Here is a 25,016-nt window from a genome sequence, read left to right as displayed (position 1 = left end):
AGATTCAGTCCGAGAGCTGTTTCTCCCTCCATTGAAAATCTATGTATACTGTCCTTGTCCAGAAAGGCAATAAAGACATCATCAAAGTAGTCCATGTGACCTCAGGGGGTTAGTTAGAATTTTTTGAAGTATCAAAAATACATTTTGTTCCAAAAATAACAAAAACGACGACTTTATTCAGCATTGTATTCTCTTCCGGTTCTGTTGTCAATCCGTGTTCCGTAGATGAACGGAGGTCTTACGGGCTTGGAACGACATGAGTCATTAATGACATAATTTTTGGGTGAACTAACCCTTTAAAATAACAGAAAAAGCTGAAATCTGTTATTGATGCAACACCCTATGGTGGTTTGGGATCATTTCTGCAGTGCAGTACCTTCTTCCACCTCTAGAGTTCAGTACTGCTTTTCGGAAGGAAGTGAATGTTTGTGTTTGTGTCTGTGCGTGTGCAGAGAAATGCAGGAAAAGAGAACGAAACAGAGTGGAGAGACAGAGATAGAAACAAGACACTCACCCAAATTCTGCCACATGCTAAATAGCTCATAAGCCATCATGACCCTCATATCACCATACCTACAAAAACAGCAAAAACAAACTCCTCTAAACCCGTGCAAGAATGTAAGATGACTGAAACAAACAGCATGCATTAAAGATATTAGACTTAGATAAGAACAGGAGAGCCACACACTGGGCTGAAGATTACAGACGCATGCCATGCGTCAAACGTTCATGCGTTTCTGCATCGAAGGCTTATTATGTTTATTTGACCAATAGCTGAAGGAACCGGTTTTAATTAATCATGAGATGCAGATCTCAAAAGGAGGGAGAGCTAGCCAGAAAAAGAAGGAATACAAAGAGATGTAGCATGTACTCTGGATGGATTTAACATGGATTAGCCCTCGCTACAACACTCAAATTATTTTTTTGTCATATTTAAACGAGTATTCTGGGTTAAATACAACTTAAGCTCTACTGGGAGCATTTGTGACATGATTTCAAATTCCACAGTTTTTTGTCCTTCGGTTTGTAATAAAATGGCAATGAAAGTCTGTGGAGGGAAAACATTACAATATGCAGACATTTAGAACCAACAACATTGATTTCTTTTCTGGTTCTTTAGGTCTGCATGTCATTATGTTGTGTGAATAAGCAGGGTCAATTCTTACTTGTCAAAGACCTTCTTGCGCTTGGCTGGTGTCAGAGTCTCCAGCTGTAGACTAGGCTGGTTGATAAACAACACCGCCAGACTGAAGTACGAATTCCACACCTGATGGAAAAAGAAACGCATAAACACTGAGTCATGGTTACTGTGAGACTTGCTGTGCTGCCAAATTCCTTTAAAGGAGATTGTGGCCAGCAGGGCGGGGCAGAGATCTGTGGGAATGGAGCGATTGCTAAAGTGGTCACCTGCGCCACACCGGTCTCGAGTGTCTCACAGAGGAGCTCCGGATAGATAAAAGAAGGCGTGACGACACTAGCCGCGTTTCCATTACCCTTCAAAATGCGCAAATTGAAATTGCGAATTGAAAATACGCGTAATGGAAACACGTTAATTTCGCCAAAACTCCCATTTATTGCAAAAAAGTTTTTACGCTCGCATGAGGTGGTTTTTAAGGCAATTCGAAAAAGAAATATTTCGCATAACTGCTATGGAAACAGTTTTTGCGCATTTACAGTCACCTGACGTAGATGACGCGGTGTGTTTTGACAGAATACGAGTTCTTTATTAAATTCATAAAAGACAAAAGAATTACAGGAATACTGGATTCTAAACCTCAAAGAAATGCCACAATCAAGACCTCGAAGCAGAAATGAGGGTGAAACACCCAGAAATACCAGCTGCTCCAAGTAAAAGGGTCTTTCCTCACCATTAATGCTTGGATAACACACATAAATCTCCTTCGATTAATAATGATGGCCAGTGCGGTGGCTGGGATATACGTAAACCCAACATCCGTCGCCATGATTTTTGGAATGACTTATCTCGAGAGGAAAAAATGACGTTTTAGTTGCATAACATCGGTTAATGGAAACGCCGTCATTTCACAATAGTTTTTGTGTCAACATTTAGAAAAAAATCGCAAATCGCAAAAGTTTTGCGCAAATCTGTAATGGAAACGCGCCTAGTGAAGGACGAGAGAGGACCAGGCCTGAGACATTTATGTTGTGCTTTGTTCTGTGTGTGCGGCAGTCGTCCGTGAGGGGCTGTCGCTATACTTTCGTTTTGTGTTTGTTTATTTCATAATTAAAGTGTTTAAATGTTCGCTTGTTCCTGCATCCTTCTTCCCTGAACAACTAACTTTGTTACAGAGATCTTGACAAAGCTTTGAAGGAGCATTAATATAATAGCATTACTGTGGATATACACGACTAATTGATTATTTGGTGGGTGTGTCTTAGCTCAAGCTCCTCCCCTCCCCGAAAGGAAGCCACACCTCCCATCTATTTTCCTTGTCAGATTTGCGGTTGCTTGGCAAATTTTCAATGGCGAAATCCAGTCATGTTAATCCACGCGATGGGGAATTTGGCATGAGGGTGAAATATTTCCCCACGCGGATTTCGCAACGGGTTCAGTTGGTCATGCTTGGATAGAAAGGGACTTCTGTGTTTGTACATCCACACTATTAACAAGAGAAAATGTACTATTTTTTGCCTGCATCTTAATCACCCTAATGCTATCAATTGATATCTCAATATTCAGTAGAATTATTATATATTGATTAATTAATTGCAAATATTTTATACATATTAACCCACATAAGGTATGTTTTGGGCACTTTTATGCTAGTTTTAGCATGGCTTTACTGGTCTATCTGCAACTACCTTAACCAGTTCGGTTTGGATTCAGGATTTAAGCTTCTCCACAACGGTCTTTGTGCGATTTCTTTCCTGGGAATATCCAGTGAAAGCCCACACTGATAGACAGGGCCATGTTTTTCTCTGAAAGATAACCTTCATTAATAATTCAGGACGTTTGAACTTTTCCAGTCTCCCTGGTTAGTGGCACCATCTGTCTTGATCAGGGAGGAGAGCTTCATTAGAGTGGATTAGAGAGAGCCAAGAGTGTCTAACAGCAGGACACCGTAAAGGCCCGTATCAAGCACGTTTGTGTACATGTGAATGTGATCTTCAGAAAAAGAGATGTGTGAAAATCACGTTTATGTTTAGTATGTATGCATTTCAGTGCCAGTCAGTCTGTGGTGCAATGTTTATGCTCATCATTATCACACACCTTAAAATCAAAGTCAGCATCCGTAAAGCTTTTATGGAGAGCAGGCGACAGATACTGGGTTGTGCTCACAATGATACTGCAAGAAAGAGAAAGGGATAATCATTCATATTGCAAGTGTGACTTAAGTCTTCGAAAGCCATGATATTACCAGAGAAATAAATTATATTATTCCATATATGGTAGTTTTATTTAAAGCAAAACAATATGTTTAAAAAATGCTAAACTGTTCTGGAAGGAAGCAGGAAGTAAGGAAAAAAAGAGGGGAAAAAGGGAAGATTCTCACTTGCTGGTCAGCAGTCGCATTACGTTCCAGTCACGCGGGAATATACTGAGTTTCATCAGGTTTCTGAACACACAGAAAATCTTCAGCAAGAACTCCTGCAAGAGATGGGATTGTGCGTTAGAGGAAAGTATTTTTTTTACATTTAACATTTAAAAACGTCAACTATAAGGGACATTATAAGCTCCTATAACCTTTAGCTCCTCTTTGCTCTGGAAGTTGTCCATCAGGTGTTGAAAGTGAATGTCGGACATTTGACGCAGGAGGGACAACAAGCAGGACACATACTCCCCCTGCCAATCAGAAAGTGGGCAAGTTCTTGTGAGCCAATCAATCTGTTAATTTGGCAATCAAACTGACAATCAAACACATCCAAAGGGAGCGGGGGAGCAGAATGAATGAGAGACATGAAGACACTGTGGGATGAATTCACTAAACAGTTACGGCACTTAGTCTCAGCCTCAGATGGCACGCCTACACTCTCTTCACCGAATTAGTATTTTACGGACAAAAATGGAAATACTTGCTGAAATCACCAGTTCTAAACTTTTTTAATCAGTTGATATAAATGGCTTGTTGGTCAGGCGGTCTCTTTCTGTCCAAGTGGGCAGTTCTTGGCCAGAATAAACTCCAATGTGGACTAGACTTATTGTTAGTCAAAAGTCTGGCAAAGTGAGACTAATGCGTGGTATTTTAGCGCAAATGTCTTCGTCTGATTCACTAACCACACACAATCCAAAGACAGCAAGCACAATATGCTAATTTATATTACTGTAGGTCACCGTCGTTCTACTCTGGGCAACCATGCCTGTAAAGTCTATGTAATTGACGCTCTTTGCAGAATGTGATAGTCCCAAATATGTCAACACAAACTTACCTGACGGAAAAGTAGTGCATCAAACAATGATCAATCAGACAATATTTGCAAATATGTGATGCTTTCAAAGGGCGCAGTTTATTCTTAGTGATTTCTCCCGCCTGATTAGACCCTGCTTTCTTTTAACTATATATAGATAGAGACATGATGTTGTTTTCTGCTGGGCTCTGTTTATAAGCAATATATGATTAAGACATAAACTGTTAAACATTAAAAGCAAGCAAGTGTAAATCAAAGGATGCAAACCCATTCATCAAAGTATAGATCAGAGATTGTTTGTGTTCTAGTAGTTTACTGTTGATCTTAGTTTTCCCAGTAAGTGTTACAACAGACTAAAGGTAAGAGACGCAAGACAAATATTAATGGATGAGTCTCGTGAAACCTGTCAGGGTCAAACTTCATACCAAGATCAAAAGTCATTTTGCAGAAAGAAAGAACCCCCTGGCCCGCCCCACAAAATGCTAAACACATGCTTCATTATCTCTATGCAAAACATTTTTTTAGTTTTTTATTTTGTTATAGAAATATGACCTGGACATTTTTGTGCAGTTTTCATGAAACTCAACTGAATGAAGACATGTGTGAGTCAGTGAGTGAGTGTGAGACATAATAAATGCATAGCCATAAATGTGAGAGAGAGAGAGAGAGAGAGAGAGAGAGAGAGAGAGAGAGAGAGAGAGAGAGAGAGAGAGAGAGCATGTAAATATAAAGTCACTGACTTTATATTTAAGTTAAATATAAAATATTCAAATTATATCATTATCCTAAATATATATATATATATATATATATATATATATATATATATATATATATATATATATATATATATATATATATTTAGGGTTGTCAATAGATTAACATTTTTAATCGTGATTAGTCGCATACTTGTCGTGAAATTAAGCATACATCATTTATTTTGTTTAATGCGTTAATTTGGTCATCATTTGAAAAGTAAACTATCCAGAAAATCTGATTAAAGGATGATTCTCACAAAACTGTATTTTCTGCAAGCTTTTTTCAAGGTAACTTTAGGTGTCTTTCCAAAAAAAAGGACACTTGGAAACTCCAGAATGACACCAAATAACCAGATGATATAAGGAGTCCATATGATTCATACATTTATGCACACCAACGCACACACAGGGAAAAAAAAGCATTACAGAACTTTTCAGAATTTAGTGTACAGTATGTGTACAGTCAAACGGAAAAGAGCTTGTTTAGAACAGCTTTTTAGAGCCTGTTTACGTTTTAGGCATGTCAAGATACAGTTGCGATTGAAGATTGCGACTGAACAGGACCATATGGAGATGCCAAAAACAAAAGAACAACAACAACAAAACTGCTTTTGTTGCCTACAACAGTACATGGATCCATTCAGAATTAATAAACACAGCAACATACACATGATAGATAAAAACATTTCCCTGAATGTGTGTTGAAACTGAAATATGTACTGAAATGTGTCCGTGCATAAATACAATGTGCGATCAGTGCGTTGAGAGCACACATACATGGTTTGTTCGCGCATCAACAATAACAGACTCAAGCGTGCTTACTGTAAGACTTCTGTACATCACTGCAATCGTCTTTACCTTGATTACAATTCGCATTCATCAAAACTTTACTTGCGAGACACTGTTTGCGTATAATCTGGCCATACAGCGGTGAGATGTTTTGACGTGCCGTTCAGTCTGTATTTCTCACAGCGCGATGCATGAGGGGTCACACTCTTTCTGAAATAATCTCAGAATATGACAGAGCTCCCATTTTAAAACTAAACACACACTGGAATGAATAATTCACTGAAAACTGACCATGAAAACTGTTCTCTCTGCCATCTCTGATGAAATAAGCCTGGTTTGATAAACTCGCGACTTCCAAGATTATCTAACTGCGTGACATAAATTACATTAATGATGCAATTTTGATTGCTTCATTAATTTGCGTAATTTGTGTTAAATCATTAGGATATAAAGCGTTAAGGATATAATATAATGTATTATAATATAATGTCTGTCACTTTAAAACATTAATTTGGTATGACTAATGTCAGAGATGAACGTAGGACTGTTTTTAAAGGTTTGATGTTATTGTTGAAATTAATCTCTCTATAAAGAAAATCTATGAGATTTTGCTTTTAGAACTGTGTGCAAGTTCAATAAAGATACTGGGAAAGAAACAGAAGATGAAGTAAAGATCTCAGTAAGTATGATGCCAAGCAGGTGGAGGAGAATAGAGATGAAAGTATGGAGGGAAGGAAAGAAGTATAATATCAGATTTGTTAGTTACTAACAGTGATCTCAGCCGTGCACTGTGGACAGCGCTGCCCTCTTACCGCCTCCTGAGACTGAGATTTACTCATGATGGCCAAAAGCGTCTGCAACAACACATCCAACAAACTCTCCACCATCATCTCAACCTCCTCCTGCACAGAGCTCTCCTGCAAACAGGAAAGAGAAACATTGTCTACTTAACCAAAGTCACCAATGGGATGTTCAAAGTTTTGATGACGTGTTCATTGACTGAAGTACCAATGAGCTGCTCTTAATAATGGAGAAAATGCTGCTCAGGATTCCTGAGCAGATCAGAAGCTCCTTCTGTTGCCGAAGATGCAGATGAATGTGATGGAGAACAACAGGAAGGAGAATTCTCCTTGATTCTATGTAAAGAGACAGGGAGGTTATTAAAGCAATACACCTGATTAAGATTTCAGACATAAAACATGCCAAACATTAGGGATGCACCGATACCGATACCAGTATCGGTATCGGGACCGATACCAAGCTCATGTACTTGTACTCGTACTCGTAAAAATACCCCGATACCAAAGACCGATACCTCACTTATATCCTTAGCTTATATTTCTTAATTCTTATGAACACTCTTCCTGCAGTTATAGTGTTGCTAGATTTAATAGTACACTCTAATATTTCACTTTACACTTTCGGCTGTGATTACATTGTTACTCAGTGTTATGTTAAACATTTGTTCTGTGATTTCTTTGGCACTTTATGACAAATTTGTTTGTCTTGTTGTCTGATTTCTTTAGCACTTTGACAACTTTGTGACACCCAGGTAAAAATTACATTCATTATGTCCTTGGTTTTGCCCTTTGGAGGTTATTGGACACTGTGAAATTTGGGCTTTGAAAATTTGTGATAAGCACAATAAGAATGATTTATTTTTTTAAGTTTATTTAAGTTGTTGAAAATAAAGATGCTGATATGTTCATTAGTCTCATTGTGTTGTTCTTAGAAAATTGCCACATAAAACGAGAACCCCCCCAGTACAACAGGCATCGGTATCGGTATCGGCGAGTACCAGGAAAAAAATATCGGTACTCGTACTCGACCCTTAAAAAGTGGTATCGGTGCATCCCTACCAAACATTGTACGAACTGCTTGGGGCAGTAGCCCAAGTAGGGACAACTTTGCATCTTATCTACCCCTAAAAGGTACATATTAGTCCCTTAGAGTAGTACTACTATCAACCTTTCTAGGGGTAAACAAGCTACAAAAATGTCCTATTAAGTATACTGCCCCAGTTGTATCCGTAAAGGTAAAACTTAGCACATTTCTTTAAGAAATACCTGGGAAGGAGTAAAGCCTACTATCCACAGTTCGAGCAATGGACTGAAGCTTGACCACATCCATGGACTGACCGATGTGGACTGTACTAGGCATGCTACCCAGAGTTCCCCTCACAAACTCTGCCACTTCCTGTACTGTGAACATCTGAAGGAGCTCGTCAAAAATGGCAGGGAAAGAGTTGAGCAGGGCAGCCTGAAAAAATGGCAAGGGACAAGAGAAAGAAAGCATTTTTTGCATTTTGGTCATGGTATGTGTTCACTTTTAGAAAGCTCAAGATGTGAAGGGACTGCTGGCCAAAGAAGGGATGGACATCCCCTACACAGCAAGAGATGAAGTAACAGTGAGGCTTTGTCAATTCCTTATGCTTACTTGGTAGATTTTTTTTAAATTTTCGAGAGGAAGCCACACCATCTATGGTGCTATATCAGAAGCCTCCAAACGTCCTGGAGAGCCACTGTCCTGTAGAGTTTAACTCCAACTGAACCAACCTGAACACACCTGAACCAACCATTCAAGATCTTCAAGGTCACTTGAAAATTACAGGCAGGAGGGCTGAAGTAGGTTGGAACAAAACGTTGCAGGACTGTGGGTTGAAGACTGCTATTTAGTTATGAGCACAGCCACAAATCTATTAACTAGATTGTCATTGCGGTTCATAATTGAGACCTTAGCTATTCCTTTATTCAAAGCTACCATTATATAAACATCTACATCTCTTGCTTTTGAGGACTTCCCTTCCCCACTTTGCTCAACATCCCCATGGTACGATCCATTGCAGGCAAGGTGATCGCTGGTCCCCGGTTCAATGCCACTGAAGAGGAAAGGTGAATAATGGGGGTGTTTGGAAGGTCTCAACTTTGTGCACAAGAAGATTTGGTGTCAAACACAGCAATCAAAACCAAGAAACACACCAAAGAACCCAGCGGAAAATGCATTGGAAGCATTTGGAGGCATTTGTTGGTGTTGTTGTCAGTGTGTTTGGGTTGTTGGATCATGTTGGGGTCTGGTGTTCTGAAAAGGTACTGATGGTTGCATGTGACAGTGGATGTTTTAGGTATAAGGTTGGGTTGGGTCCGTTCCATTACTGTGGGGCAATTCAACAAGTTGCATCTACTTACAGACAGCGGAGAGGGCCGTGGGGCATTACAGCTTAACGGCTGCAAGCAGTTGCCCTGGTTGGCAGTGGCTTGTCCTGTAGTTGGTTGGGGACCCTAGGGGGGTACAGTGAAGTTGGGCAGGATTGGGTCAGGATACAGGGCAGGGATGGGAAAAGTCCACACAGGTACAATATGGGACAATTCAGTAAAAACATTGTCAACAAAAAAGACTAAATCTTCATCAAAGCATTTGTGCAAGTATTGTTGGTAGGATGGACTATATTGTGTCCAGACACTGATAATCAAAGTACAGACACATATTTTATTATTCGGTTCCTGGTGAATCCAGAATTAAATGATGCATTGCTGGAGGCGTGGAAGATAAAATATGGTTGTGGCATAAGAAGTCATGTGGAAGGTTTATTAGGTTTCATTACCTAATAAGAATTTACCTTGTACATTATCTGCATAAATTTGAAATTTCAAACATTGTTAGAGAAAGATATTTCACATTTTGCTGTACAAACACTACCAATAACTAAACTAATGAGAATTATAACAAAGTCCATCAGGCTTTAAACCCTGACCCTGTGTATAAAACTTTGGCACATAAACTGTCCCACATCGTTTGTCCTAAGGAACTCAATGATACCTCAAGTCACGAGCCTTACTGAAGGGAACTATTACCTGGAGAACAATCAAACATACAGTATCTAGGGATCAGAATATCACAGTAACTTGGAGGAGGGTTTGATTTGGGCCAGTGCTCACCCAACAGAGCATCCTCTTAGAAATGCTTTCAGCATCAATCTAAAACACCCTCATAACTGCATATCAATGGGCAAAAACCCATCAGAAAACTTCAGCAAACACAGAGTAGCAATGTCTAGCAACCACCTACAACATCCAAGCATCATAGCGGCAAGTCCCATGCACACCATCTTCAGACAATGTAAAAATAGTGGCTAAAGATAGCACAGTTTCTCAAAAAGTTGTTTGGTGGCATCAGTGTTGGCGTCTCCTGATCTTCATCTTAAGTCCTCTTGTCTTGATTCTTCAAATTTGGTTCTTCAGAACATTTCACATCTACTTCAGCGATCAAGCAATCTGAAGCGAGCAGATATCTACTCCTGCAGCCTACAAGGAAAACCTTGTTTGTCGGATTGCGACTCGCTCTACATGAGAAATGATTTCACAGGATATCCATGAGATGGGGCTGTCAAAACAGCTTAGACGTACAACTTCTTTAGGGCAGAGATAGACAGATGCGTCATTTTGATAGAAGACTAAACAAACATGAGCCTCAAGGAAGCAGCTTTGATATTGGGTCAACAATCATCAACAACCATGGCTTTGGAGATCAGCAAATCATTACAACTAAACCTTTCCTTTTCAAACACATTAGACCACCTTGTTCTTGTTTGCTTTCAATGCTTAATTCTTTAATTAAACAGAAGTGGGATATAAATGAATAAAGTAATTTAATATGAAAAAGAGCATAATACCACGAACATTCACCTCTAAAGTCCCACTTCCTTTAATTTCAAGCTTTTTATTTTTTTGACACAGTTCTACTTATACACCAGATTTCATGAAATGTAAAATGGTTCTTTTGTTTATATCTGACCTGGGTGAAAATGAGCGTCTCAGAGCTGCGGCTATCCAGACTGAGGACGAAACGAATGGACTGGAAAAGCTCCTGGATGCTGGCCCTAAATTGGTCCTCCTCCATCCCACAGGTGGCCCGGGAGTAGAGGATCCGTGACTGGACGATGAATTTAAACAGATACTCTAGAGCCTGAAGGAAGATCTACAGTTAATGTGTGTACAAGCTAAAGTGTCTGAGCTCCATGTTTATGCTATAAAATATCTTTAAAACATTCCAATTACAATAAATAGGGACAATTCTTTTGCTTTTACCTTGAAGACAAATAAAGATAATTAAAAACATGTACTGAACGGTTTTAATTTCATGGGTGGGAAGTACTTAAGTAATTGGAATTGATCACTAAAATATTATTTTGGGGAATTTGTACTAAAGCTGATTAAACTAACCTGTACTTTACATTTCCATAAAAAAAGAACTTCACTTTTTACTCCTTACAACTTCATTTGTACTGAGCAGTTTTTGGGTCTTTTATATATAATTACCATTGTTGAAGATAAAAATTGTCTTTTTTTTTAAACACAACATTGAAACTGTGATTAAATGGGCTGCTTTTCACAGTTTGTGCAAGTCTTTCATTGTCTTTCATCAGCCAGTTTTAAAAGCTAAGAAAAAAAGGTTTTACTTCTAAATACTTATAATGTACAATTAAAGTGGAATCTTCTTACTTTCTCTCAAGTAGACACATTTCCGGCTAGACACTTTTGAAATATTTGACGCATCAACCACACTTTAACTAAAGTATAATTTCTCTGTACTTTTACAGTGCTTGACATTTAATTATGAGGTACTGTCAGTACCAAAATGAATCGCCAATCAAACCATTGAACACATTAATTCTCAACAAAACCATACAGGGAGTGAATAAGAAATCTCAATACAATTTGCTTGAGCTAATTATTTGTAAAGGTCCTTTGAGGAATGCCCTACAATTACTTTTAATTTATTTATTCTAGTTCCAGTTGAAGCTGAATCACTGCTTATTTGACAGAAGCCACCATTTGATTTTTTCTCTTTCCTTCTGTTTATTTGGTTATACAGCACACTTAAGAGGTCTTACCCTCATGGCTTCCTGGATGTGATCTTGTCGAACAACTTCTGCTGACCGATCCATATACCACTTCAGACATCGAATCAACTCTCTGCATTTGAAATTAAACGACTAATTATACTATATTCAGAAAATATGAAACACCCTTTAATACTTATCCATTACTAAGATATGTTTGCTTAAACTATATCTAAACATAAATATACAGCTAAAATTGATGAGCTCACTTGTAAGCCAGTGCTCCAGCAAAATGCTTCTGGATGTAGGTGTCCATCACAGGCCGGAAGTGATAAAACTTACTGTCCCGGAGCAGATTGATGATGAACACCTGGACAGAAATGTGTCATGCTTTAAATTCGCACAGAAATCCCAAACTACAGAAGCTAAATGTCCAAAGGACCACGATAGCATATTGCAAAATGAATATCAATGCAAAAAGAATGCAGCCTGCATTGGTTCTCTATTCTCCAAAAAAGAAACATGACAGATGTATTCAGGCCAAGAGAGGCTAGAAAATCTTGACTCTTTTTACAGGAGTACAAGAAGCTAAAGGGTCTCTGGAGACGCCACTATCAAACAGCTGTTAAGGCCTAATAATGCCTGGATCCGTGCCAGCTGAAATCTTCCATTTTTCATAACAGACACACACACACACACACACAAATACACGTTAGTACAGTAAATGCGGGTCTGAGCGCTTTTGACGGATGGAAATCGGACACGTTATTACAGCTGTGAATGATTAACATTAGGCAAACTGCGGCGTAGTGCTAAAAATGTCATTTATTTAAGATTTCTAACCAGCGACTGAAACACAAGGGGTCCATATTTGTCTGTGTTGTCATCCAGAATGGAGAACAGTGTGTCGAGGATGTCTTGAAGAAACTGGAGAATAGAAAGAGAAAATGTGGGTGTGAATTGAATTATGCAGACATTCAAATCTGTCCTTTTTTATTGTTATTAATTATTGAGACGGAGCTCTCACTTTGACTATTTCTTCCCCGCAGACGTGGCGCAATCGTCCCAAAATGTCCATCACACGGTCTGGATGTGCTTTCCACTTCAACAAAGCTAGTAGATCAACTTCAAAACACAATAAGAAAGTGTTAATACTCTGAGGAATAGACGCAACAACTGATGAATGGAGGAAAAATGTAATGTTGCGTGAAGTGTTAGTAAGTTACCATTCTGTGTTAGTTTGGTGGAAGAGAGTTGAGTGGATATCCAGAGGGTCTCCTTAGTGCTGCGCTGGAAGATGAGGCTGGACGGGATGTTCGGGCAGCCGTTGAAGTCGTCTTTACAACAGGGCAACCCCAGGTACAGCGCATGGTTACTGAAGGTGGTGTTTTCATCACACTGATTCAGACACAGACAAGAGTTTTATAAGTTAGACATCATATGAACATGCTATGCCCTTTCTGTACCAGGGTTATTGTAACCAGAAGTGTAAAAAATGATTTTCTTTACCTAAAAGAGAATAAACGTTGATAATTTTATCAATTTTTAACTTTAATTCGAGTCCACTTCAGACATTCTACAAATTATCTACTAACTTTGCAACTACATTTCAACTAACTCTCATTAGAGTATTAGTAGACTGTCTGGTTAATATCTGTTAAAACCTTATTTTGATGGTCCCTTAACAGTAATTCAGTAACTTTGCAAGTACGTCAACTTATTCTACTAACCCTAACCTAACAGATACTCTAATGAGAGTTATTTGACATGTAGTTGCAAATTATTGAGAGTTAGTTGACATGCAGTTGAAAAGTTACTTATACTTTCCAATTCAATTCAACTTTATTGTCAGACTCAGGGTCCATTATAGTTAGTAGAATGTCTAAAGTGGAGTATCGAAATAAAGTGCAACCTAAATGTTAACTAAAATCACATAAAATAGAAGTAAGCTTTTATTTCAGCTAGTTGCAAATGCAACATTTCTCATTTTTGTTTAGTTTAACTTGATGTACTAAAATAACAAAAGCTTACATTTTATGTATTGGACCCTACCCCCCCCCCCCCCCCCCACAACAAAAAAGAAAAGAAAAGAAAAACAATAAGACAGGTCAAAAAGTACTAAAAATGGCAAAAACACACAACAAATGTGTTTTCTGATTTAGATTAAACTTTTCTGATTGCTATTGATTACATATGACTTTTAACTTTTAAACAGCTGTAATGTTTTATATCTTGGCAAGTGGATAAAAAAATATAATCCAATTTAAATTGTGCTTTAATATTACATATTAATATACTATTTTAATATTATGTTTAACCGCATTATTAAACAGTAATTATAAATAGTAAGTATTCCATAGATCTTGACACAGAATTTTGTTTTCGTTTTTTTGTTTTAGCATCTATGACAAATTCGCAATGTGTTTAGAGTAAAGGTGGAGACTGTCCTCACCTTGTAGACGTAAAGCTCATGGCTCTCATCCGACAGTGTGGTGCCGTCTTCTCTCATGAGAGGCGTGAACGCAAAGCCAAAAAGCTTCTTTTCTCCTTTGTCCTTTGCTGTGGAAACAATAAAATGGCAATTATTGTCTAACGTTCTTAAGTTTTAAGTGCCAGTAATTTAAATTCATTATACCAAACAAAAAAAAAACTTGAATTTTCAAAATGTCAAGCATTGCATGCAGCATTTAAACCAACATGTTGAATAATGACTAACACAATATCTCATCCCTTTAAAAAGAAAAAGTTAGTTTTGGAGAGAAGTTCATACGTAGGCACAATTCATATTGGTATTAGTTGATTAATTTGAATAATTTGAGCATACACCTTTAGATGTCAAGAGAAAATAAGTCAAATGTGTGCAAAATGATACTGGTAGAGTATAAATCCTTACTTGAACAGTGTCTGAACTCAAAGCGCAGATGGGACCCCCGGAATCGGTCGATGGGGATCGGCAGCTTGATGACCTCACTCCAGCGTGGACTGTTGTTGTGGTAGAGGACGAAAGAGCGGTACTCACTGATGCTGTGTTCTCCTGAGCCCAGACTAATACACTCCTAATAAAAGATAGAAGAAATGGAAACAGTTTGCTTTTATGTGGCTTTATAGTGTGCATCAAAGTGTGCGACACAAAAATTGATGATGGGCTTATGTAAAATACATCAGAAAATAACAAACTCATTTACTCCTTTCAAACTGACTTCAAACTGACTCAAAAACTTGAAATTTGAATTCTGTCATAAATTACTCCCTCATGTCGTTCCAATCGTGGAACTGTGGAATACAGATTTTTTTTTCTAATAATCATGGTGAAATTTCATGTAAAATAGCAACAAACACAATTCCTTAAAATGCCTCCTTTTACAGAAGGTTTGGGATTACATGAGGTTGAGTAAATAATGGCAGAACTTTCATTATCGGCAAACTATTGCTTTATTAAAGTCCACATGACTTACTTTGAGGATTTCGCCGTCAGCATAGAGCACATACATGGTGACCTCAATGTTCTTCTGGACACTCTTGCCTCCTCTCTCAAAGTCTCCTCTCTCCAGCGTGAGGTAGAGGTCGTTGCGTATGTCACCTAAAGATCAACAAAAACAACATTTTTAGGTAATATGACTTTTTTTTTTTTCTTTCTTTTTTTTGCTGCTTGGTAAAACTTGCACTGCATTGAAGTTATTAAAAAAAAAAGTTTTTTGTTACTTATATTTTCATTTTGGTGAATTATTGTGAGAAAAACTCAACAAACATGTGTCGCCACTTGGGGTTCAGAGAAGTAAAGACATCCTAGACAAAAATCTGATGATACATTTTCAAGAAATTGTTAGAGATGCATTGTAATATGCATGCTAATAAGCAACAAGATAAAGGTATAGTTCACCCAAAAATGAAAATTCTGTCATCATTTACTCACCCTCAAGTTGTTCAAAACCTGTATACATTTATTTCATCTGCTGAAAACAAAGGGAGATATTTTGAAGAATGTTTGAAACCAAACAGTTGTGGGGCACCATTGACTTCCATAGTATTTTTTTAGTAAGTCAATATTCACCCACAACTGTTTGTTTACCCATATTCTTCTAAATATCATCTCATGTGTTCAGCAGAACAAAGGAATTCAACTTGAGGGAGAGTAAGAGATGACAGAATTTTCATTTTTTAGGTAAACTATCCCTATGCGTGAGAATTGGTGTTACCATATTTTTATTTTATATATTTTTTTACGGTAAAACTGTACCTGTCACAAAAACGTTGTGATTATTTTTACTTGTATTTATTTTCTAGTGAATTATTGGAAGAAAAAGTCAACATTCATGCGTCGCCAACATGGGGTTCAAAAAAGTTCAGACATCATTGACAAAATCTGATGATAAATTTTCAATAAATTGTAAGAGATGCATTATGGTTTTCTTTTTTCTTTAGTAATGTTTTGTGTTTGAATTGTAAAAGGCACTTTTTACACACTTTTTCAGAAAATCATTGTAGATCATGCTTGCAGATATTGGGTCAGAAACAACATATATCAGTCCACTATAACATAAAAGTTGGACAAAAAAAACGGTAAATCGTTTTTTTTTTATGTTTCTATATCTATGTGTTTTTTGTTCAAGCTTAAAAGAAAATGTAATCTCGGATGGACCAGGACACTTCATTTAGCTTCACTCTTAAACCCTTTTACAGACTGTAATAAAAGCTATTGCTACATAAAGGTCAAATTGTTTGTACAGCTAAACTGTAGGAGCAAAAGTGTAGGAGCAAAACTGCACCCACTGGCTAGAAGAAATATAATCAAACTTGAGTTCAACATGTCTTTTACACTGTCGTTTACACTGTGACCTTGGCTTTCAGATGATTCTTTCATTATCAACCTCATTCAATCCAGGACACAGCAGCCCACATTCTCTCTGCAGAGCGCCAAGCATCTGAATCATAATACTCAAAATAAACATGGACTCTCTCTGGAATTGGTCTTAGCTCTTCCCCGTCTACTCAAGGGGAAGGAAGTTTGAGCTGTTAGTGAAAGGAGTTGTGGAGTTTAATTTGATTTCTTCCAATTACAGCTGATGCAATAAAAGAGAATGCGTGCCTCTTCTGAGAGCTCCTAGAAACAACCCACCCTGCAGCAAATATGCAGACAGTTATGAGTGTGGAGATGTATATTTCGGCATATACCTTTAAGAAAAGCTTAAATTTGCTCTGATGCACCATATATCTTTACGAAGGGCTGATATAGTCAAGGAGAGTGATATAAAGCACCTTAAGCGACACAATTATTGCTCTATTTGGAGTGTAATGTGCATAATGAAAAAGTTTTCTTGACTTTTGCTCACAAAACTGGTTAATTCAAGTCAAACAGTCATCTCCATTTGTCAATTTTATATGCAGAATATAACAAACATCTACTGTTACAACACTTGATGTGATTAATATAATGTAATAAAGTGAATAAATAGTGTGTGCGTGTGTGTGTTTAATACAGATTGGGAAATTAAAGAAAAAGCATGTTAAAAAAATATATAACTGAATTGTTAACTTTTACGATTTATAATCATTTAAATTTAAATTGAATTTGGAATAACGTGCACTGTTAAATCACGCATAATAAGACCAGAAAGATGCTTTAATATAGCAAATCAATTTGATCAGTTTTTGATGTTGACCTGTACAAGAATTACATTTAGATTTAAAATTTCACAGTATAAATAAATACATATATACATAAATATTGAGTTTATCTATAATTTCAATACTAATGCTGTATCAGGAGTATAGAACGTACTGATCAGTAAGCAAGTGTATATAAGCAAAAAATATACTGAAGTAAAAAAAAAGAAAAAAATATTATGAAATAGTTGTATAGGATTGAAACTTTCTTTTCGATCTTTGAACATTCTCGGAAGTCATTTGTTAGTAAATGATACTCATAACCACTTAATTTTAATGTTTAAAATTAAATGATTGTGATACTTGCAGACAATGATACGGGTTATAATCACTAAATATCTTTTAAAATGGCAATAAATAAATAAATAAAACCAGTATTGGTATTGATATCCATATTGACAATATTGGGCTTGATGGTATTTGGTATCAGAACAAAAATTATTCCAAATATTCAATGTCCCACAACACAAATACTAGTGTTAGTGTATCTACCAAGACACAAACCTAGATAAGAAAGCAAATATGGCCACAGCTGCATTTAGAAACAGTGGATTGAATAGACAACATACTGTAAAAGCCTAAATAAAGCTTTTGTGTGTTTGTCTGACAGAATCCTACAGTTTCACAGCCCGATAGAAATGTTATCTGGCAGCAGCAGACTGACTCCTGTGAGCACTGGTCTTTCGTTGGATTGCGTTCCTGTATAGACAGTCTCTGTAATGGGTTACGGCTACGGAGTTAGACACTTCTCTCCACTGCTTCAGAGCTATTTTGTTGAATAAAATCCACATAAAGCTCTCTATTCAGGCACGAATTCCTTCCAAAAAGGAACAATCCTGGTGCTTTCCCAGCTGGAAAGAGGGAAAAATGGCCTGACAGCAGTTGCTAGCGTGTAGAAAAGGGAAAGCAGATGCTACGGTTTAGTATCTAGGTATTTGAATGTGCTCACATTCTGTTTTATGTATATTAAGAGAACGGCAAAACACAAGACTACGGGAACAATGTTACTAATTGTATGTTTGGCCTTTTTATGGCTAAAATAAAAATGAAATGGACGATGCAATCCAACATCACATCTTGCACTGAAAAAGAAATGTATAAATAATTCTGGATAGGTTTTGTTGTAGAAACTCATCTCCGCCTTATAGAAAATGTCATGAGAATGAATAACTTTCAAAGCTTGCACACCTCAAGTGTCATTAATATTTCATAATGCTAACAGTTCAATATTACTTCTAATTGCTGCCTCCAAGACTTAATACCGTTTGACAGACAGACATCGTTTTTTTTTTACGCAATGGATCCCAATGCTGGGACCATTTCTTAGAAACCTGCCAAGTTTGAACTTTTAAAGGAATAAAGTCAATGCAGCAATCAGAAATAAGATTACATGGGGTTTTCCCAGACATTGTGGTTCAATAGCATCTAAGCCTTTTTTTCCCCCCAGAAAAATACGTATCTCAGAAACCCAAAGAACCATGGCTCTCAGAGGCCTATCGACTTATTGGCTTCTCAAAATGCTGAATTTAAAGAGCACGGCCTTGTCTGTGATTATAATTGAACTACCTCGGGTTGATCGATTCGTGGATGATAAACCAATCATTAGGCTCTTCAGAAGAATGAGGAAACATTAACTCAGAGACAAATGAGAGGGCTCTACAAAAGAAGATGGAGGACCCATCAATCCACCTACCAGTGAAGGACATCTGGGAGTACAAGACTGATGTGCGAATTTATGGACGAAGAGAAGAGATATATTGTACATGGTTACAGGATTTTGACTGTTGGGGAATTCAGCCAGGGCTCCACTGAATTTTTAAAGAACACACAGTGACACGGTTTTATTAAGAGAACAACTTAGAGAAGCCCCAAGGCTCCTGAATCACAGGGAAGGGATTTCTTAACTCAACTTTGACGTGGCAAGAGTCCAGCTGGTTTTACAGGCCCTCTGAGGCTCGGAGCCTGTACAGTCTGTCAAAATGTGGGTCATATACATTTATATAAGCTTGAGTCTAGGCAGTTAAAAGGCAATGAGGCCGATTATGTGATGTTGTGTGCGATTATTGGTCTTGCTAAAGGCCGTTTCACAAGACTCGCTTCAAGGCTTATGCATCGCTTTGACCCCTACATGAAAAGCGTTGCAGATAGAGACACATATGGGTGGTTGTATGATGTTCCTAGGTCGTGAAAAAGCATGAAGTGTAGAGAGAAAACAGTGAAAACTGAGTTTAGAGCTGAAAAAACTCTTAGTGATTCCTGTAGCATTTACCATTGCTCTGCAAATTTTATATGAATCATCTTGTTTGAGTTCCTATTTAAGTTGTACCACACATTTGCTGTGTGTTACTACCTTCTGGTTACCTTGTGGATTTTTGGATTTCGTTTATATTTTCTTATTCTAACTTGTCGCAACCATCTACTTTAAATTCAAAGCTTTGGCATATCTATTGGATTTATTCATTCCTGAACAAATCTTGAACTGCAACTAGTGTCGTCAAAAGAGTCGGTACTGAAATTTTGACAATGTGACGATACCAGCATTTCTGTAGTACCGAGTCCCGGGTATATTTGGTACCCACTAATGGCTGCTTTCAGTCGCTTCCGTGTTTATCTAAGCGCGAGTCTCCAGACTAATTTTATTACTAGGAGCACTGTAGCCAGTATATACCACAATCACGACGTGTTATACTAGCGTCTGTGAATAATAAACTGCAAAAAAACTAGGCTATTAACCCAGCATGTTCTGCTTGTCTCTGTGTGAATGAATGGCGCAGACGCGCGGTTTCATTTACCACACACACACACACACACACACACTGAAGCACATGTGGCGCTCGCGCAGGTTTCAGTCTCTACTGCCTCACAATATGAGGACATGATGAACTTCCTCTCCAGCGCCGATCTGAGAGTCACTTCATGAGCATTTTACCGTTTCATTTGAGAAAAACTATCGTCATTTCATAACACAGACAGAAACTCAAATGTCTTCACGGCAACCCGTCACAATAATAGTTCGGTTTAACTTGAAGATATTAACTGAAATAATGATATTAGCCTATGTTGTAAAGTAGATTTAGCTACGTCTTAATGTAATAAAAATACTACTACTAATAATAATGTGCGCATAGAAGGTTGCTTATTTTTCACTTGATCTTTTATAAGCAATGCTAACTTTTAAACAGCATGTAGCCTTCAATGCTTATGTATTATGTACTTATGATTACCATCATAAATAATAAAGTAATTGCATTTAATTTACTATTTTTTTTCAAATAGTTCCAACAGATTTTGCTGTGGTACCGAGAACCGTAAAATTGTAATGGTACTGGTAGCGACTACTAGACTTTTGGTATCGTGACATCCCTAACTGCACCCATGAGACTTACCTGGCATGATGACATCGGGGAAGCCCAGTTTGCGAGTGATGGCCACGCCGCGGTTGAAGATCATGGGGTTTTCCCTGCGCACCTGCTCCATCTCACCCCTCAACAGCTGCAGTGAGATGATCAGACCTACACAAGGACAAGAGTTCAGCGGAAATGTAAGACGACTTCCTTTTGACGACCGCTGTAATTATCCTCGTGACTATGTTAGTATTTGTATAGTAAAATGGCCCCTTGTTTCAAAGAACGTACCAGAGAGATTGCATCTCTTATGTTACCATTTTGTTCAAGTCTCAATGCCGACTGCCAGTGACTGCTACAATTCAATTCAATCAAGACATTGTTTTGGGTCTACAATCCCGCTAATGACCTGGCTCCCCGCTACCTTCAATCCTTCATTAAATCGTACACACCAGCCCGCCTGCTGCAATCAGTCATTCTGATTGCCTGGCTCCTGTCAGTTCCCAATTGGAAGGGTTTCTGTTCATCCAGGTCCAGAAATGTTTCTAAGGCCTTCCCCTCCCTCGATGGTGGAATAAACTCTCAATTAGAGCAGCTAACACACCGAGCACCATTGAACGACACCTCAAGACACACCTCTACGATACTCATTTCCCCAAGGACTTAGGCTACGTCCACACCAATCCAGATACATTTGAAAACGCATCTTTTTCTCTACGTTTTGGCCTTGCATCCACACTGAGATGCCATTTTGTCTTGGGAACATGGAGCTTTTTTTGAAGATACTCTCCCACGTGGATACATTTGAAAACCCTGTTTTTGCATTGTGGTGTACAATGCGAAAATGGAGGTATTAACTATGACATGTTTAGTCATGTGATGCATATTGTACATATAGAAATCCATGTTCAGTATCGTTGATACATTTATACTATGTTCAAATTGGCTCGCAATTGCTATCTTGTGGCAAAACAATATGGATTTTAAAGCCGCAGAAGACAAAACTGCAGTGGACGCTTATCATAAACAGATTGACATCGTCCGCTGGCGTGAACGCTCATGAAGCTCATTTTAAGGGTTATTAGGGACCTGATCTAGTTATTCAAAATAATTTTGGACTCTTATCTTTTCACAGATGTTCTGTTTGTTTGAGGGTTTTTTTTTTGGCTTAAGCTTTGCATGTTACTTTAGTTAACTGGAATGGTAATGACTACTTTCACATTTTATTATTTTATGTATGATAGCACGTACTAAGAACATAAATTGAATTTAAAATCAGACTGTGCTTTATTACAGTAGAATTGTGGAGAATTAGGGGCCAATCATACACGTCCCTACAGTGATTTCAGCAAAATAAGCGAATCTTTAACTACAACAGTAAAAGTAGGATAATAGACAGATTTTTTGCAAGGACTGTTCAGTTTCAGTGATGATGACACTTAAATCAAGTGTACGACCGTTTTGGAAGTGCACTTACCGTAGTTAGTGCTGGGGGCGGTGTATTTGGTGCTGGACTTGCGGATAATGTTCTCATGAATCTGGTACCACTCGTTTTCATTATTACACCTGTGAAAGAGAGAAGACAAAGGACAATCCATTATACAGTGTAGCAAAAAAAAGAAAGAAAAAGTTGTTTTATGGATGAATTGCATTCGTATTCCTGTGATTCCCAGATGCTTTAAGTCACAAATGTAACTTATCAGTATATGTAACTGCTGTATAATATGTGACATTATTCTGAGTAGAAAAGGATATTCACTGAGAAAAAAAACATTGTGGGCCTTAATCTTTTTTTGTGGGACTCCATCTTTTGGATTGTGAAATTTTGCCAGAATGACGCAATATGATCAGGAATGTGACAAACCTTTATGTATTTATTTACTTACTGTTCATTTTGTACTTATAGGTAATTAAAAATAATAAAATATTAGGTAGTTAAAAATGTAATTATTATAAACATAAATATTTAAAAAAGGTATGTCCCATGATTTTTTTTTTTTTTGTCATTGATGTTAGAAAGATTATAATATAATTATATATTAAATCAGATCATAAGTATACATTTTAAGATGATCACCTTATTCTTTATGAACTTGTCACTGGTGAAATAAAATATAATAAAATAAAATGTTCATTTTGTAGTTCTAGGTAATTAACTGTTTAATTTCTTTTGATTTCTATGGTAAATAAATATAATAAAAATAGTTAATTATTAATAAAAATATAGTTTAAAAAGGTTTGTCCCATGATAATTTTTTTTGTCATTGGTGTTAGAAAGATTATATTAGAATTGTATTTAAAATCTGTTCATTAGTCTGTTCATCACATGTTAAGATGATCACCTTATTTTTTTATGAATTTGTCACTGGTGCTATAAAAAAAATGAATAAATAAAAATAAAATAAAATAAAATAAAATAAAATAAAATAAAATAAAATAAAATAAAATAAAATAAAATAAAATAAAGCAGTAGGCCTATGTACCATCAACTTAGTATGAAGTTAATGTTTGGTAAGTAAAAAAAATCTGTAATTTTTGAGAATTGTGGTTATCCAGTGTCTTTTTCTATAGAAAAAGGAGGATATCTTTGACGTTGAGAGTAGAATAACCTACAATCAAAACAATTAACTCAAACTGGCACAGCTGCATTAGCATTAGCATGCGGCATTAGTCAATTGCCACTTTGAATAACATGGGTGAGTGAAAGAAACACGCAGTCAAGTACAGCCAAGTGTTGAGAGTCATCACAATGAAGCAAATACTGCTTAAAAGTAGAGAAGTGTGGCGCTCTCAGGAGACAGAACAGAGCCATATGTTACGTTCCAGCATTAGTAGCAGTTAAATCGCTGTGGGCTAGCTGACGGAGGTTCGAGAACAGCAGTTTCTGGCTTAAGGGGGAAGTGATATCATTAATGCCTGATCCAGAAGTGACTAAAGCTGAAGTGGCAGCTGAAGAGGGACTTCCGTGCTATGCTAATGCTAGTGTTTGTGGCGGGTAAGCGGGCAGATGCTTTGTGGGAACTCCCACTGAGTCCATCTGGTTGGCTGTCATGGCGACTGGCTCCGAGGGCGTCGAGGGTGATTCTGGACCGTCGCTCGCAGGGTCACAACGGCATTAACACCAACACAGGCTGTTTGATGGAAAGTTCTACGTTCAAGAACATGAAGGGATATCTGATGCTAATCTGACCGGCCTGGTTTGCCGTAGCATTACGTTCCCAGCAGTTTCAACCACTAGATGTCTCCAGAAACTTGCACAGCCTGAACACACACTTCCAGGAAGAGATCCTCACAAACACACATGCGAATACACACGTTACATAAACATGCACTTATCATACAGTATGTAGATCACACACACGCATAAATGTACAAAACGTCCTCTCTTCCCCCATTGCTAAAACCTCAGAGATACTGATACTCGCTCTCCACCACTAAGCCCAGAGTACAGAGAGCTCTTCAGGCCTCAGGAAAAGGAAAGTCCCGGGCGAGTGTGAGAGACTTTCAGACACTTGACAGAACTGTGACTTGCCCTGAAGAACCGACACTGAGTCACTACATCTTGCATTCGTTGATCATATCCATGTGTTTTTATCGCTTACACACTAAAACATTTAGTTTTCTGTAATTCTGTATAGAGTACAGTAACAAATAAGTTTTTACCAAGGTTGCTATCTATCTATCTATCTATCTATCTATCTATCTATCTATCTATCTATCTATCTATCTATCTATCTATCCATCTATCTATCTATCTATCTATCTATCTATCTATCTATCTATCTATCTATCTATCTATCTATCTATCTATCTAATCTATATCTCCATCTGTCTATCTATCTATCTATCTATCTATCTATCTATCTATCTATCTATCTATCTATCTATCTATCTATCTATCTATCTATCTATCTAATCTATATCTCCATCTGTCTGTCTATCTATCTATCTATCTATCTATCTATCTATCTATCTATCTATCTATCTATCTATATCTCCATCTGTTTATCTATCTATCAATCTATCTATCTATCAATCTATCTATCCTTCCGTCTCTCTATCTATCTATCTATTTATATCTCCATCTGTCTGTCTGTCTATCTATCTATCTATCTATCTATCTATCTATTTATATCTCCATCTGTCTGTCTGTCTATCTATCTATCTATCTATCTATCTATCTATCTATCTATCTATCTATCTATCTATCTATCTATCCTTCCGTCTCTCTATCTATCTATACATTTATATCTC

The 25,016-nt window shown here is 37.4% G+C and overlaps 1 protein-coding gene across 20 annotated transcripts in view; it reads right to left on the bottom strand.

Moving 5' to 3' along the window:
• dock3 (dedicator of cytokinesis 3) overlaps positions 1-25,016 on the bottom strand; it is a 205,597-nt gene that overhangs the window by 26,587 nt on the left and 153,994 nt on the right. For 11 of the 20 annotated variants that reach the window (XR_013203395.1, XR_013203394.1, XM_077226928.1 and 8 more), the window contains 20 exons: positions 22,240-22,328; positions 20,805-20,930; positions 15,210-15,334; positions 14,648-14,810; positions 14,207-14,313; positions 12,981-13,152; positions 12,782-12,879; positions 12,598-12,681; positions 12,024-12,124; positions 11,806-11,887; positions 10,707-10,877; positions 9,101-9,193; positions 7,982-8,174; positions 6,924-7,051; positions 6,686-6,832; positions 3,707-3,805; positions 3,516-3,610; positions 3,233-3,308; positions 1,167-1,267; positions 515-573 (listed from right to left, as the gene is read on the bottom strand). Coding sequence is in view for 17 of the 20 variants with exons in the window: in XM_077226928.1 (XP_077083043.1) it covers positions 515-573; positions 1,167-1,267; positions 3,233-3,308; positions 3,516-3,610; positions 3,707-3,805; positions 6,686-6,832; positions 6,924-7,051; positions 7,982-8,174; positions 9,101-9,193; positions 10,707-10,877; positions 11,806-11,887; positions 12,024-12,124; positions 12,598-12,681; positions 12,782-12,879; positions 12,981-13,152; positions 14,207-14,313; positions 14,648-14,810; positions 15,210-15,334; positions 20,805-20,930; positions 22,240-22,328 (2,309 nt within the window). In the remaining 3 variants the exon portion in view is untranslated. The remainder of the gene's footprint in view (positions 1-514; positions 574-1,166; positions 1,268-3,232; positions 3,309-3,515; positions 3,611-3,706; positions 3,806-6,685; positions 6,833-6,923; positions 7,052-7,981; positions 8,175-9,100; positions 9,194-10,706; positions 10,878-11,805; positions 11,888-12,023; positions 12,125-12,597; positions 12,682-12,781; positions 12,880-12,980; positions 13,153-14,206; positions 14,314-14,647; positions 14,811-15,209; positions 15,335-20,804; positions 20,931-22,239; positions 22,329-25,016) is intronic. The other 9 variants (XM_077226937.1, XM_077226938.1, XM_077226939.1 and 6 more) reach the window with 3 other exon arrangements.

This window comes from Siphateles boraxobius, unplaced genomic scaffold, assembly GCF_051911475.1.
Source record: "Siphateles boraxobius isolate OS27281-9 unplaced genomic scaffold, OSU_SipBor_1 13, whole genome shotgun sequence".
NCBI classification, from domain to species: Eukaryota; Metazoa; Chordata; class Actinopteri; order Cypriniformes; family Leuciscidae; genus Siphateles; species Siphateles boraxobius.
This window is presented reverse-complemented; position numbering and strand designations above follow the sequence as displayed.